This window comes from Pelophylax lessonae (assembly GCF_965119305.1).
Source record: "Pelophylax lessonae genome assembly, chromosome: 3".
Taxonomy (NCBI): domain Eukaryota; kingdom Metazoa; phylum Chordata; class Amphibia; order Anura; family Ranidae; genus Pelophylax; species Pelophylax lessonae.
This window is the reverse complement of record NC_138770.1, coordinates 541,052,005-541,069,657: the sequence shown is the minus strand read 5'-3', so window position 1 is coordinate 541,069,657 and position 17,653 is coordinate 541,052,005. Positions and strand designations below refer to the sequence as shown.

Genomic DNA, 17,653 nt, shown 5'->3' with positions numbered 1-17,653 from the left:
GGTGCTGCCCATCAGTGCTCATCAGTGCCGCCCATCAGTGCTCATCAGTGCCACCCGTCAGTGTCCATCAGTGCCATCCGCCAGTGCCCATCAGTGCCGCCCATCAGTGCCACCTCTCAGTGCCCAGCAGTGCCACCTCTCAGTGCCCAGCAGTGCCGCCTATCAGTGCTCATCAGTGCCGCCTATCAGTGCCGCCTATCAATGCCGCCTATCAGTGCTCATCAGTGCGGCATATTAGTGCCACCTCATCAGTGCCCATAAGTGCCACCTCATCAGTGCCCATCAGTGCAGCCAATCAGTGCCCATCAGTGCCGCCTCATCAGCGCACATCAGTGAGGGAGAAAAATTTATTTTCAAAATTTACTCGCAGAAAATAAGAAAAATTTTTTTTTTTCAAAATTTTCTGTCTTTTTTCTTTTTTTTTGTAAAAAATAAAAAACCCAGAGGTGATTAAATACCACCAAAAGAAAGCTCTGTTTGTGTGAAAAAAATGATAAAAATTTCATATGGGTACAATGTAGCATGACCGCGCAATTGTCATTCAAAGTGTGCGAGCGCTGAAAGCTGAAAATTGGCCTGGATGGGAAGGGTGTTTAAGTGCACAGTAGGCAAGTGGTTAATACTACTTTAACAGGTATACTAATCACTGGCAATTACCCAAATTAGCTTGTACAAGACAACTCAACTCTTCAACCCCCGCTAAGATCCAAGAAGTAAATCCTTAAACAAACCTTATTTGTAATACAAACATATAAATCACAAGCTGATCGAACACTAAATGGGACTGGATTAAAGTCTATTCTTTTGCTTCTGTAGCCCTATTGGGGGGTGGGGGGCGGTATTGTGCTAAACCTGGAGGTAAATAAAGGAACCAAAACCTTTGTAGGAGTGAGTTTGATAACACAGTTAGCATGTGACGATGGGGTCCTGCACAGTTTCCAAACGTTGCACGTGGTCCTTTGTGATGTGATCTTTCTGCACTACAAATTTTGGATGCTATCTGATCATCCATAGTGTGTTAGCGAATATATACGTTACACTGAGGTGGCACTGATATGCTGCACTGATGGACACCGATATGCTGCACTGATGAGCACTGATATGCTGCACTGATGAGCACCAATTTGCTGCACTGATGGACACTGATATGCTGCACTGATGAGCACTAATATGCTGCAATGATGGGCACTGATATGCTGTACTGATGGACACTGATATGCTGCACTGATGGGCACTGATATGCTGTACTGATGGACACTGATATGCTGCTCTGATGGACACTGATATGCTGCGCTGATGAGCACTGCTATGCTGCACTGATGGACACTTCTATGCTGCACTGATAGACACTGATATGCTGCGCTGATGAGCACTGCTATGCTGCACTGATGGACACTAATATGCTGCACTGATGGACACTGATATGCTGCGCTGATTGGCACTAAGGCTGGCCATACACTATACAATTTTCTTATTCAATTTCCTTTAGATTTACCTTAAACTATGTAGTGCAAGGGCCTGCCTGACTGCATACAAATTGAAAGTGTTTAGGTTTGACCCTATATTACATGGTTTTGGTAAATCTAAAGGAAAGTTGAACAAGAAAATTGTATAGTGTATGGCCAGCCTAATATGCTGCACTGATAGACACTGCTATGCTGCACTGATGGACACTGATTTGCTGCACTGATGGACACTAATATGCTGCACTGATGGACACTGATATGCTGCGCTGATTGGCATCGATATGCTGCACTGATGTACACTGATATGCTCCGCTGATGGGCACAGATGTGCTGCACTGACGGACACTGATTTGCTGCACTGATGGACACTGCTATGCAGCACTGATGGACACTGATATGCTGCACTGATTGGCACTGAAATGCTGCACTGATATGCTACACTGATGTACACTGATATGCTGTGCTGATGGGCACAGATATGCTGCAATGATTGACACTGATATGCTGCACTGATGTGCACTGATGTACACTGATATGCTGCACTGATGTGCACTGATGGACACTAATATGCTGCACTGATGGACACTGATATGCTGCGCTGATTGGCACTGATATGCTGCACTGATATGCTACACTGATGAACACTGATATGCTGCACTGATGAGCACTGCTATGCTGCACTGATGGACACTGCTATGCTGCACTCATGGACACTGATATGCTGCGCTGATTGGCACTAATATGCTGCACTGATGGACACTGATATGCTGCACTGATAGACAATGCTATGCTGCACTGATGGACACTGATTTGCTGCACTGATGGACTCTGATATGCTGTGCTGATTGGCACTGATATGCTGCACTGATATGCTACACTGATGGGCACAGATATGCTGCACTGACGGACACGGATTTGCTGCACTGATGGACACTGCTATGCTGTACTGATGGACACTGATATGCTGCGCTGATTGGCACTGATATGCTACACTGATGTACACTGATATGCTGCACTGATGTGCACTGATGGACACTGATATGCTGCACTGATGTGCACTGATGTACACTGATATGCTGCACTGATGTACACTGATATGCTGCACTGATGTGCACTGATGGACACTAATTTGCCCTGATGGGGTTGCACATATAATCAGTGCTCTGATTATCAGTGTAAATGTCCCCTGTCACAGGAAAGCCAGTTATCGGCATTCGATTTCTTACACACTGACAGCGCTGAGGAAAGGAAATGCTGATAACCAGCATTTGATCACATGTAATGAGCTGTGATTGAACACAGCTGATCACATGGTAAAGAGCCACTGTGATTGGCCTTTTACCTCTATCTGTGATCCTTGTGTCAGAAGGATACAGCGATCACAGAGGGCGCTCGATGCACACCCTGGGGGCATGCAGAAGGCAGGGTTCTGGGAGGTTGTCAATAAATGCCCTCCCTGAACTAGACATCGCGCTGTAGCTGTCTTTCGGTTGGTAGCGCGGTCCGCAAGTGGTTAAATAGATGACCCAAACAAACTAGGTAGAGATTGTGATTTCATCCAACTGCCACTCCATCTCAGCCAAATGAAGCCTTGTGTTCATTAATAAAATACAAGGCTTTCTGTGAATGAAACACTCAGGTTTTCTTCCGGCAGCAGATAGGAAGTTCCGCTACCACTGCTGGAAGACAATGCTGTATAGTGTATACTGTATGTGGATGATGCTACACAGAGTTTATACAGTCCTAGATTTAACAAGCAATTAACTCTTGCAATGTGAGGGGGGCCAACTGCCAGGGAGGATTTTTGCTTGGGCTTTAACCACTTAAGCCCCGAAAGATTTTCCCCCGATTGCGGCCAGGGTTTTTTTTGCGATTCGGCACTGCGTGACTTTACTGGCCAATTGCGCGATTGTGCGACGCTGTACCTAAACGAATTTGACGTCCTTTTTTCCCATAAACAGAGCTTTCTTTTGGTGGTGTTTGATCACCTGTGCGATTTTTACTTTTTGCGCTATAAACAAAAAAAGAGCGTCAATTTTGCAAACATAACAATATTTTCACATTTTTTTATATGAAATTCCCCCCCAAAAAAATGTAAAAATCAAAATTTTTTAACATTTTAGGCCAATTTGTTTTATGCTACATATGTTTGGTAAAAAAAAATCGCAAAAAGCGTATTTTGATTGGTTTGCGCAAAAGTTATTGCGTTTACTAACTAAGGGAAAGATTTCTGTCATTTTTGGTGGTTTTTTTTTTAACGCGTTATGGCAGCGATCTGCAATTTTTTTTTGCGGTACTGCGACATTGCGGCAGACAGATCGGACCCTTGACTGGCATTTTTGACACTTTTGGGGTTACCAGTGACATTTCTACAGTAATCAGTGCTATACATATGCACTGTTACTGCAAAATGACACTGGCAGGGAACGGGTTAACTTTATTGGGGAAGGGGGGGTTAAGTGTGTCCCGAGGGGTGTGGTTCTAACTGTGATTGGACATGGCTACTGGTGTAGGAACAGTGATCAACGGTCCTACATAGTAGAACCGTATGATCACTATTCCTACACAGGGGAGAATGACAGGCGGCTTGTTTAAATTAGCCGCCTGCCTTTCTCCCTTCACGGCGGACAATCGCGTCCACCGGTCACACGCACGGACTTCCCAGGGAACGAGCCGGGGCGGGCGCGCGCCTCCGCGGGCGCGCGCTCGCCCGCTATTGGCTCACAAGCAAGTGACAGGCGAGTGACGTACCCATACGTCACTTTGCCTGGCTGGGGCTGACCGCCGCAGTATATGTACTTGCGTCGGTCGGCAACCGGTTAAGATATATACTTCTGATACTACTCTGCCCATTAAACAGTGAAGGAACAGCATCAGACTGATGAGATCATCTTTCTGCTCACGCTAATCTCTCCTTCCATCAGCATATTTCTTGTCTGCAGAGCGGCATGCAGCACACCTGATTGGATGTTAGTTCTGCCCCTCTCACTCTCAATCTGTTGAGTTATAGGGGAATACAATAAGCTGATATAAAGTCGAATTCAGATATTTACACTTAAATATTTAAAAATAATACGGTTAATGATTTATTCATGAACACAGAGCTGTCTTCATTTGTGGTTTTTATTTTCTTCCTGGAGTCTGTGTCAGCACAGGTTAATGATAACCATCATGGTAGCTCAAGGAAAACAGCAGCCCCATATGTCTCTGTAGACAGGTTTTATTTTATCAGAGGATGTACTGTAACTAATAAACAGTGACTCCAGATGGCGCTGAAACCCAGAGAAAGAAATCAGTGTGAACCAGCACTATTCTAAAAGCAATATGTCACTTTTATGACTATTACTTTATATTAGTGATCGACCGATATCGTTTTTTTAATGCCGATACCGATATTTTGGTCATCGGATATGGGTATCGCCCGATATTTTCGGACATGAAAAAAAATTATTTTTTTATTTTTTTCCCAGGTACTCCTTGTGGAGGGATCTGGGGGTTTAAAAGACCCCCAAACCCCTCCTCGGCACTGAACAACATTCAAAACGCCAAGTTTGGCTGTTTTGAATGCTGTCAGTTTTTTTAATTTGGCGCCGAGTACCCGGAAGTGATGTCATGACATCACTTCCAGTTTTTACATGAGGACCCGATCAGAGCCGAATGCGGCTTTCATAGGGTCTTCGGCGGCCCTGCAGGCAGGATGCCCAGGTCTCCCGGTGAGACGGAAGACCCTGGCGAGCCGCGGAAGGCGGCGGGAGGGGGGGGCGGGGACATCCCCCCTGCTCCTTGTAATTACAGCCGAGTGGCTTCTCAGCCGCATCGGTTGTCATTACAAGACAGCCAACCTTCGGCTATGGACTCCGGTACCGGGGTGATGCCTCTAGCTGCAGGCATCACTCAGGTACAACACTTTCCCGAAATATCGGTAACCTCAGGGGCCGATTCCGATATATATCGGGGAAAGTGCATATCGGCCCCCCATATATCGGCTTTGCCGATAATTGGTCGATCCCTACTTTATATAGCACCAGAATGATGACTATCTAAACCAGCTTTTCTCAACCTTTTCAACACAGAGGAACACTTGAAATACCTTTTTGGTCTTTTCTTTCCTAGACTCCCCAATCCGTTAGGAAAACTCAACCACCCATAGAAATTGGAAGGGGGGAAGAGAAAAATGGGTTAGGGATTTTTTAGGTGCCAATATACAGGTAAATCATTTGAAATGTACAAAATGTATTATTAAATTGTATTAAAAATGAAAAACAGAAACAGACAAAAAATGGAAAGACATACAATTTGAAAATCAATTTCTGAGCTGCATATATAAGCAATTCATATACAAATATGTGTATTGATATCACGGAGTAGCAATCAATACACATATTTGTATATGAATTGATTATATATGCAGTTCAAAAATTGATTTTAAAATTGTATGTTTTTCCATTTTTTTGTCCGTTTCTGTTTTTTCATTTTTAATACAATTTAATAATACATTTTGTACATTTCAAATGATTTACCTGTTCATTGACACCTAAAAAATCCCCAACCCATTTTACTCTTCCCCCCTTCCAATTTCTATGGGTGGGTGAGTTTTCCATTTTCTCCATTTGGGATGTGGTGCATTTGGATCTTTTTCGAGACAAAATTTCCTTCATGTTCCCCTATCCCTTCTATAGCTCCCTACTTGGTAGGTGAGCGACCTCCCTCCCTCCCTTTAGCTTCAACTTTCTGTCTCACTTTCTTCTGTTTTCTGCTTCTCTATCCTTTTCAGTTTAGTTTTGGCTGTACATTGCACCACCTTTTGATTTTGACAGGCCTAAAGGGTGCCCCGTAGTTTTGGGCAACCTCTCTGCGACCCCTGGATCCTGACGGTATCATTAACACTTACAGTAAATCTACTACTGTTGTGTTAGCGCTAATTTTTTCTGTTTATGTGTCACTTTATTTTTGCCCTTCTTATGAGCTAATACCTGTTTCAACCTCAATGCCAGCCCCTGCGCGGACTGAACTTTTGCATGTTAACCACTTGTTAAAACCAAATAAAAACTATTGAAACAGAAAGAACTTTCTGGTCTCAGGGAACTCCTGTTAAAAATTACTCAGGGGCAGACTGAGCGGTCGGGCACTTCGAACGTGGTCCGAGGGCCCGCCGGGGGGGGGGGGGGCCTGGCCGGCAAGCGACTTGGCCTAGGTATCAGAGAGCTATGTTGGGTTTTTTATTGTGGGTGTGGCTAGAGGTGGGGTGTGGGTGTGGGTGTGGATGGAGGCGTGGTAAGGGTGTGTCTGGAGGTGGAACATGGGTGGGGCCTGGAAGAGGCCCTTGATTTAGTTTGCCCGGGGGCCCTGAGGGTTCTCAGTCCGCCCCTGAAATTACTATATCTACAACTCATGATAAATTAGTGTGATGGTCACTGGAAGGAATGCTCTTTACATTTGTGGTCAGTGGGAAGATTTACCCCCTTACAGAGAGCTAAAAGATTTTAGTGGTGTCAGTGGGAACTTACCTGAGCAGTATAAATTGTTTATTGCTCAAGGAACTCCTAGCAACCTCTGGAGGAACCCTAGGGAACCCTGGTTGAAAAACCCTGCTCTAAACCATTAATAGTAATAATTAAAATACACTGAACAAAATTATAAACATGTAGCACCCTCCTTGGTAGGTGCTAGTGAGAGAGTATAGTTTTTAGCTCTGTCTGCTTACCAGAGGAGCTGCAGGTAAATTTATATTGCTCGCTGCCTATCAGGGAGCAGGATCTGTTAGTAAGGTCTGCTCATTGTGCTCAGTATGCGATTCATTCAGTCTGAAGATATGGAGGCATGTTGGACAGTGGGAGGAAACCTGAAGAATGGGTGCATAGGCTTTTGATACAGTCCTGATGATTGGCAGAGGGCAGGTCGCTTAAGTGCATTCTGGGATACTGAATAAAAGCCAGGAGCACATGTGCTGCAGGCTCTTTGGCTGGAGAGCGGAGTCTCGGAGGGTGGCTGCCTCCTAAACTGTAGACGTGCCATGCGGTCGCGGGAAGTTGTCCTGAGGGCCAGAGAAACGGTGGAGAGGAGCTGAACCCAGAGGTCCAGGAGAGCTGATTGAGAGGGGAGACACTGGAGACCCTGGGACTACAGTATTGTGAGTACAGGGACTCGTGTCAAGGGGCCTGACCTGAGGGGGGGCCACCCATGCTAGTAGGACAGTCAGTGGAAGGGTGTCAGCCGAAGTGTCCTGAAGATAACTAGTTGTTCACCAAGTCATCTTAAGGATAAGAGGCTTAATCCACATTCATCCAAAGTGGTAGGATGAATCAACAGCCCGGCTGTTCCAAATCTTTAGCAAAGCAGAGAAGATAGGAGTCATCAATCACTGTGAATAGTTAAAGTTGGAGTATCCCACTCTTTCCTTCCCCTATCCCCATTTTACAATAAACCACAAAACAATCAAATACCCCTGGATTGATTATTGGAGTGTGAGCCAAGGAGAATCAAGGACTTGTCTTTATTTGTTTGGCGGGGTGCTGGTAACCAGGAGGAACCTACAGAGTGAATATCAAGCAGACCCTATGGGGGGAGTGCTACACATGCAACACTTTTGTTTTTGCCCCCATTTTTCCATGAGCTGAACTCAAAGATCTAAGACTTTTTCTATGTACACAAAAGGCCTATTTTTCTCAAATATTGTTCACAAATCTGTCTAAATCTGTGTTAGTGAGCACACATAGTTACATAGTTACATAGTAATTGAGGTTGAATAAAGACATCAGTCCATCCAGTTCTACCGGTATAGGGGTGTGTGTGTGTGTCAGTGGCCTGCTCATTTCCCATGACCCTGAATGTTATGATCTATGAGATGCATGTCCAAAAGAATTTTAAGAGTAGCCATACTCCCTGCAGCTACCACCGTGTGTGGAAGAGAGTTCCACATTCTCACCGCTCTTACAGTGAAGAACCCCTTATGCAGCATAAGGTTAAACCGCCTCTCCTCTAATCTCATTGTGTGGCCATGTGTCTTCTTGCACTCCTTGGGACTAAATATTTTTCTACCTACGCTGGGATCACCATTGATGTATTTGTAGATCGCTATCATGTCCCCTCTCAGGCGTCTCCTCTCCAAGGAGAATAAATTAAGCACTTGTAATCGCTCCTCATAATTAAGGTCCTCCAATCCCCTAATTAGTTTGGTTGCCCTTCTTTGACCTTAATATTTCAAAATGGTATGTTTGTAAACTAAAAAGACAGATTTTTTTTTTCAAGGTGGCAAAACACAAAGAATCAAAATCAAATCATATTTGCTTGATTTTATTTTACTTACAACAATTCATAATTTTTATCAGTTTTCAGTAATGTAAAATAATTTAGTTGAATTAAGCAGGTTGCATCACCATTCTGTACATTTCATACATTTAGAAATATAGATTGTAAAATTCCCCAAATGACACCGTATTACTATCACAGCAAGTGGATATCTTTGAAGGATGAAGATATCAAAGCCAGCCTTACAATGTGGTAGCCAAAAATAGGAGGTACTACATTAAAGGAACACGTGTAGGTGTAGGAGTCTTTGGTTACTGGTGATCTCAGAGACATCAGCAAGCTTGTACGCAAGAAAAGTGTAGGATATGTAAATTCCTGGGCAGATAAACATGTTCCTGGCAGGAAACACATATACAGTAAACCCCCGCTCCATTGCGGCTCAGTTTTTGCGGTCCCGGTATATTGCGTTTTTTTTTTGTAATGTTATTTTACTATATAAATCATTAAAAATGAAATATTTTTGTGTTTTCCATAGCTCTTGCTATGTCTCTCAGTATCTTTTATGTGTTTAAATGAGTTTGTATTGTTTTAAAAGTGTGTTTAAAGACCTTAAAATGCTTTTACACGTACAGTGACAGTAAAAAAACCATGCCTACAATGCATTTTAATAGGGTTTTTCTATTTCGCGGATTTTCACTTTTCGCGGCTGGGTCCGGAACGTAACCCCCGCAATGGAGGGGGGTTTACTGTATTAGACTGCAGTGATGGGCAATATTCGGAATAGAAATGGGATATTGGCAATGTTTTATCTACTCAAACTTCTCTTTGAAAAAAGAATTAAAGGATAAGCCTCTAAAAACACATTAACAGGTAATATATATATTATTTATAAAGTTGGTGATTTTTCTTTTACCTATTTAACAGTAGAAAAACTGTCAAGAAGGTTAAATTATTATCAATAGTTTTGATGTCCTACAATGGTGGAGTGATAAATAAACAGATGTCTAATTTTGATATTTACTTTCCTAAACTTGACAACCACAATGAGGCTAGGTGGGCATATATAGATTTTGAATCTTGTCATCAGGTTATTCCTCATATAAGGTAACATTCAACATATACTTTCAGTTAATGTACATTACAAATAGCTTTGCATTTGAAAAGCTTGCCTAGTACATGTGACAGAGTTTTGTAAAATATAAAAAAACTGTACTGTAGTAAAATAATTAAACCAAGCTACTATACATATTGTCCCAAGTGGAACTTAACCCCAAAAATAAACTTGTAAATGTCAGTCAAAGTAATGCATATGAGAATTATATATGTTTCAGTGTGAGAGGTAATCCTCTTCGAGAAGAATCGCTACATAACTTGGAAGATTTTTCCTTATCTCCCGTTCAGGCCACAGCTGAAAAATGTTGGTTTGTGGTTTGGTGACATAGGTGTATCTAAAACCAAAGTGTTTTTTTAGTTTTGGATAGAGTGATGAGAGGTTGGAACCTCTTTTGTAATGCTATTTGGGTTTTCATTTTCAACAGGAGAGAAAATGAGAGAAAAAACAACATTTTGCATTGTCCATAGAACAAGAATAGAGGAAAGTTTTTTTTAGTGGGGACACTTGACCACATAATAACTAAAAATCCCTAACATTGGAAAGAGTCCTCTTATTTCCTGTCCCGTGTACAAGGTGGGACATACACTGAAATTTCCCCTGAGAAAGAGCAACATTTAAATTTATATGGGTTTTAACCATTGCCTAATCTTTCCAAAATGAAAAAAGAAGTTTTTGATTAAGATATACCCTATATTGCCCTAATAGAAAAAACATTGCTGTAATTATGTGGTACCTCTGGATGTGTACTGTAACTTCATTTAAAATGTTCAGTTTTGAAGTTTAGTTCCACGTGAAATAGTGTTGCTACATTTGCAAGCTTTCTATGTTACTGGCACTGAATCACTGTTTACAAGCAATGACCTTCCAAGGATTTAATTTTGCCACTTGTTAGTTTTTGTGCCAGCTGATCAACTGTAAGGTCATCTTGGCTGTGAAGCTCCCACTGTTTGTTCACTCCTAAACACAGAGAGAAAATTTTGTTACCAATGTAAAATAGTACTTCCATAAATATTAAACAATATGATTGGTTTATATCAGGCATCACTAAATGGCGGATCGTGGGCCAGATCCAGACTGAGCCACTGTCCCATTTGGACCTGCGGTCGCACCATTTAGGAACCGCTTCTGTTACCTTGCCTTGGCAGCTGTAATTCTCTGCATGTCGGGAGGCACTAATATTTTGGGCGAGGGAGGTACAGCTCTGCATTGGGGGCAGGCAATAGGCTGAGTGCTTGTATTAAGCTGACTTTGGGAGGGACTGCTCTGCATTGGACAGGAGCGATGGCTGCTGGCTGTTTTTCAGCAAGTGATTGGTGGTGTAAGCTGGGGAACAGGTAGCAGGTGCAAAGCTCCCTCGGATAAGCAGTTTTTCAGGCACAGATACCAAATCCAGTGAGGTAGTGACAAACAGTGCGGTGTTTATTGATGTTATATACAAGTCTATATACAGGTGTTGTACAGTGCTTTTTAGAAAACAAGCAGTAATAATAATAATAAACAAAAGCATAGCCGTGTCCCGGCGCTTACTACACACAATGCAGTCCCTAACTAACACAGACTGAGCAAGCCTACAGCTTGTCAGCTTCCAAAGACACACACAGGTAGTTTTACTGACCTTCCACTCTCATAGACAAATGTTGTCTGTGTTCCCAGGCTGAGAGAGCCCTGCTGTCTGTCTCAGGTGAGATTAAATTGGCCTGGTGAAGAGGACGAAGATCCGAATTGGATCATGGCTCAGAGATCCCTAAAGGTATAGGAGAGATGCCTGGGTGATGTATAAACCCCGAACAGGACTTTTCCTGGCTCTCTCTGGGACGCTCTGCTACATATCCCCCCCCCTTGTTTCAACCCCAGGGTTGGAACACCTGTGGCCAAACAGGAGTGAACACGGGACATGGCATCTACATTCCCCATCTCAACACCTGGCCTGTGTTTTACAGTGAAGGAGTAATCTTGTAGAGCCAAAAACGATCGGTTCACCCGTCTTATTAGTCTCCTTCTTTTGGGCCATCCATTTCAGAGGAGCATGGTCAGTTATCAAATCAAACTGGCGCCCTAACAGATAGTACCTTAGTGTGTCCAAGGCCCACTTTATGGCTAAACATTCCTTTTCAATGACTGCATACTTTCTCTCGTGTTCATTAAGCTTTCTGCTCAGATACACCACAGGTTGTACTTCCGCATTGTGTACCTGTGACAATACGGCCCCAATACCTACATCAGACGCATCCGTTTGAACCAAGAAATCCTTGGAGAAATCAGGGGAGTACAACACTGGCTGTGCACAAAGAGCCTTCTTTAAGACTTGGAAAGACTCCTCTGCTATTGGGGACCATTTCACCATTACTGATTCTTTCCCTTTCGTAAGGTCGGTCAGTGGGGCAGCTAGAGTTGCAAAATTCGGGATAAACCTCCTATAGTACCCTGCAATTCCAAGAAAGGCTCTGACCTGCTTCTTGTTTGCAGGACGTGGCCATTCTTGGATGGCTTCTTCTTTGTTTAACTGAGGTTTAATGACTCCACGACCAATAGTATAGCCCAAATACCTGGCTTCCTCTAAACCAATGGCACATTTTTTTGGGTTTGCTGTAAAACCTTCCTTGAAGAGGGAATCCAGAACAGCCTGTACACAGGGCAAGTGAGACTCCCAGTCAGTGCTATGTACTACTATATCGTCCAGATAGGCAGCTGCATACTGTCGGTGAGGTCTTAGGGTCCTGTCCATGGCCCTCTGAAATGTCGCAGGGGCATTTTGCAACCCAAAAGGCATTTTTTATACTGAAATTAACCCTCTGGGGTAACAAACGCAGTCTTTTCTTTGGCGATACCAGTCAGGGGTATTTGCCAATATCCTTTGGTCAAGTCTAAAGTAGTTAGATAGCGGGCTTTGCCAAGTCTGTCTATAAGTTCGTCCACTCTGGGCATTGGGTATGTGTCAAACTTTGTCACTGCATTGAGTTTTCTGAAGTCATTACAGAATCTCCAAGTACCATCAGGTTTTGGGACTAAAACGATGGGGCTAGACCAGTCACTATTGGATTCCTCAATGACATCTAGCTCCAGCATCCTTTTTACTTCATCACTAATGTCCTTTCTCCTCGCTTCGGGAATTCGGTACGGTTTGAGCTTGACACAGACCCCAGGTTCAGTAACAATATCATGCTGAAGTCGTACCAGGTAACTCCGAAAATTTCTCTCTATTCCTTATCAGGAACTCTCTAGCTTCTTGTTTTTGGGAATAAGACAGGGTGTCTGGAACCGTGACCTCAGGGACCAGAGGGGACTCAGTAACCCTAGATGTCAAAGGGACGGACCTCGCAGTTAAGGCCAGCCTATCCTTCCAGGGCTTTAACAGATTAATATGGTAAATCTGCTCTGGCTTCCTTTTTCCTGGTTGATGCACTTTATAATTGACCTCCCCAACTCTTTCGAATACTTCGAAGGGACCCTGCCACTTAGCTAGGAACTTGCTCTCGACAGTGGGAACTAACACCAGGACCCTGTCACCAGGTGAGAAGACACGGAGTCGGGCTCCCCTGTTGTATATTCTCTGTTGGGCTGCCTGGGCCTGCAGTAAGTGTTCCTTTACCATAGACATGATCGCTGCAATCCTGTCCTGCATTTGAGCGATGTGCTCAATGACACTTTTGTGGGGTGTCTGCTCCCCCTCCCAGGTTTCCTTGGCTATGTCTAAGAGTCCCAGAGGGTGTCTCCCATAAAGCAATTCAAAAGGAGAGTATCCCGTAGAGGACTGGGGTACTTCCCTGATGGCGAACATCAAGTACGGAATCAAGAAGTCCCAGTTTTTTCCATCCTTGTCCACATCCTTTTTTAACATACTCTTTAATGTTTTATTGAAGCGTTCTACAAGGCCATCAGTTTGAGGGTGGTATACGGAGGTTCGCAACTGGGTCACCTTAAATAACTTGCACAATTCTTTAGTTATTCGTGACAAATGGGGTGCCCTGGTCCGTAAGGATCTCCTTAGGGACCCCAATGCGACTGAACACCATGAACAACTCTTTAGCAATGTTCTTAGCGGATGCAGTGCGTAAGGGAACTGCCTCGGGGTAACGGGTAGCATAATCCATGATTACAAGAATGTGTTGATGACCTCAGGCAGACTTGGGGAGTGGACCTACGAGGTCCATGGCGATCCTCTCAAAGGGCATTTCAATAATGGGTAAGGGCACTAAAGGACTTCGGAAGTGGGGTAGTGGGGCTGACATCTGACATACAGGAAAAGATTGACAATAATTGTCAATATCTTTCTGTATCCCAGGCCAGTAAAACCTGCGTAACACCCTTTCAGTGTTTTTTCAACCCCTAAATGACCTCCTAGGAAGTGTCCATGAGCCAATTCCAGCACCACTCGTCTGTAAGGCTTAGGGACCACCAACTGTTCAACAATTTCATCTTTCTTTTTATATACACGATACAATAAATCCTCATTGCTGCTAAAAAAAGGAAAACAGGGCCTGTCCCCTGGTTCGCCAGGTACATCATTAATCATTACTACATTCTCCCAGGCCCTGGCAAGGGTAGGGTCTTTTCTCTGCTCGGTACCAAAGTTTTCCTTGTGTACATTAAGATCAGCAAACTCCAATGTACCCTCAGGGTCAGCAGAAGGTTGTCCACCTTGACTGACTGTGGGGACTTCCTCAGGCTCCTCCAGTTCTCCTGCCATAACAGAGAAAGGAAAATCCGGGGAACCTTGAGAGGGATCCCTTAAACCCACATTGTCGGTGAAAGCCAGGGGTTCTGGCTCCACCACTGAGTCAGTTACGGTGACCGAGTCGGGACCGTCCCACAGTTCCCAAAACTTAGGGAAGTCTCTACCAATGATGGCCTCATGCACTAAGTGGGGCACAAGTCCGACCAGATGGGTCACCGTACCTAAATCCGTTTCAAAGCGAACAGTCGCTATAGGATACTCCCAAGTATCACCATGTACACAGATCACAGCAATTTAAATTCACATTTTCAACCATTTCTGCTTTAACCAAAGTCACTAGACTTCCCGAGTCCAGCAAGGCTGCAATAGACTTATCATTAACAGTCATTTGGCATATGTGTTTTCCTACACCTGGTGCAGCAGCGCATGAAACAGCAGCAAACATAGACTGCCTTCTAAGAGACATGTCACACTGCATGGGTTCATCTGTCAATGAACAGTTTTCTACAACATGTCCCAGTTCCTGGCAACGGAAACACCTGATGTTACCCCAGTTAGGTTTGTTGACAGGCAGTGGCTTCCCTTGTTTGGGACACCAAACTTCAGCTCTGGCACCAAAAATCCTCCCCCCTGTCTCCTTGCCATGCTGACCACCCACTTCCCCTGGAACAGTCTTACCGGTTGTCTGGGGAGACCGTGGCTTTGGGTGGAAAGTCCGTGCGGCTGTAGGGGTGGTGACCAGGTTCTCTGCAGCATAGTACCTCTCAACAAACTCCACCAGGTTGTCCGCCGACTTGGGGTCTCCTTGACTCACCCACTTCTGCAAAGGAGTTGGTAATGACCTCAGGAACCGATCCATGACTACACGCTCCACTATTTGTGGCCCAGACAAGGACTCCGGCTGTAGCCATTTTTGCGCCAGGTGGATTAGGTCAAACATCTGTGATCTTGGGGGCCTCTCATCTCGGAAGGACCAGCTGTTGACCCGCTGGGCTTGAACGGCCAAGTTGACACGAGACACGCCAGGATTTCCTGCTTGACCTTTTCATATTCTCCTGCATCCACGGACTCCAAATCGTAATAGGCCTTCTGCGATTCCCCAGTAAGTAAGGGAGCGATCAATCCTGCCCACTGGGTTTTGGGCTAGCCTTCCCTCTCAGCGGTTCTCTCAAATGTAACCAGAAAGGCCTCTGGGTCATCATCAGCAGTCATCTTGGACAGGAAGCGACCAACATGGATGGCTGAGGAGCGGTCTCTAACTGTTTCTGTTTTCACAGCAGACTCCTGTGCAAGTGTCTGCACCACCTCAACCAGCACCTTTCTGTCTGCTTCTGCAGCACTTGCCAGTTTTTCAAACATCAACTGGGTTTGATTTTGTACAGCACCAATCTGTTGTTGGATCAAAGAGTTTGCTTGCTGTTGTGCAGCGTTTGCTTGCTTCGTTTGTTCTTGTACAACACCAATCTGTTGTTTAAACAAAGAGTTCGCTTGCTGCTGTGCAGCATTCGCTTGCTGCTGTGCAGCGTTGGATAACACCAACTGTTTGAGGATTTCCTCCATGTTTAGTCACTCCAGGTACTGCCCCTTTAAGTAGTAACTTACTACCAGTGCCCGTAGGCCTCCACCATATGTAAGCTGGGGAACAGGTAGCAGGTGCAAAGCTCCCTGGGATAAGCAGTTTTTCAGGCACAGATACCAAATCCAGTGAGGTAGTGACAAACAGTGCGGTGTTTATTGGTGTTTTATACAAGTCTATATACAGGTGCTGTACAGTGCTTTTTAGAAAACAAGCAGTAATAATAATAATAAACAAAAGCCTAGCCGTGTCCCGGCGCTTACTACACACAATGCAGTCCCTAACTAACACAGACTGAGCAAGCCTACAGCTTGTCAGCTTCCAAAGACACACACAGGTAGTTTTACTGACCTTCCACTCTCATAGACAAACGTTGTCTGTGTTCCCAGGCTGAGAGAGCCCTGCTGTCTCAGGTGAGATTAAATTGGCCTGGTGAAGAGGACGAAGATCCGAACTGGATCATGGCTCAGAAATCCCTAAAGGTATAGGAGAGATGCCTGGGTGATGTATAAACCCTGAACAGGACTTTTCCTGGCTCTCTCTGGGACGCTCTGCTACAGTGGTAAGAACCGCCCTGCATCCTAACCACCAATCACTTGCTGGTTAATATGAAAAGCAGCCAGCTGCTCTCGCTCCCATCCAATGCAGAGCCGTGCCTCCTGAAGTCAGCTTAATACCAAAGCTCAGCCTATTACCTACCCCCAATGCAGAGCTGTGCCTCCCTCGCCCGGCATATTAGCAAAATGCCTCCTACGGATCTAAGGTAGGAGAGTGAGGGCAGTGGACACTACAGGGGGGGGGGGTGTTATGAGAGGAGGCAGTCCTGAAGGGGTGAGGCTGGCTGGATATCCAGAGAGCAGAGCACACTTCTGTGGGGGGTAAAGGGGGGTGGGGGGTTAATGCTGTGGGGGGTTGTGAAGGTATGCAGTACTGTGTGAGGGGTTCTGTGAAGAGGCGGGGTTGTGATTTGAGAGGGGGCAGTGCTGTAGGGGACTGAAGAGGGCAGGTCACACTACTGTGGGGGAAGGGATTTGTGATGTGGGGGGGAGTGATGTGAAAGAGGGTAGCGCCGTGTGTGTGTGTGGGGGTTGATGTAAAGGGGGCCGTGAAGAGGGCAGTGCTGTGGGGGGAGGGGTGATGTGAAGGAGAGTGGGGGCAGTTGATATGAAGGGGGGCAATGCTGTGGGGTGGTGATGTGGAGGGGGGTGGTGAAGGGGAGGGAGAGCAGTGCTGTGGGGAAAGGAGTGATGTATACGGGGGGGCAGGTGATGTTATGGGGGCAGTGCTGCGGGGGGGGGGGGTAATGTGGAGGAGGGAGGGGCAGGTGATGTGAAGAGGGCAGTGCTGTGGGGGGCAGATAATGTGAAGGGGCAGAGCACACAGGTTTCTTTGTTTATTTTAATTTGAAAACCCACATTAGTTATATGGCAAAAAACTTTTTGAGTACATTTAAGGAAAAAAAAAACAGCGCAAGCTTATGTTTCTGTCTGTAGGTTTCCTCTTACATCTTGATATAGTGTATGTGTCTAGTATTTGATATTTCAGTGGTGAGTCATCAAACATGGAAAGAAAAA

General features: G+C 44.8%; 1 protein-coding gene across 1 annotated transcript in view; it reads right to left on the bottom strand.

Annotated features, from left to right (window-relative positions):
• Positions 1-10,528: 10,528 nt before the first annotated feature.
• Positions 10,529-17,653, bottom strand: part of LOC309548923 (cofilin-2-like) — a 38,259-nt gene continuing 31,134 nt past the window's right edge. The window contains exon 4 of the mRNA XM_082248852.1: positions 10,529-10,785. Within this exon, the coding sequence (XP_082104978.1) occupies positions 10,676-10,785 (110 nt within the window). The 3' untranslated portion in view covers positions 10,529-10,675. The remainder of the gene's footprint in view (positions 10,786-17,653) is intronic.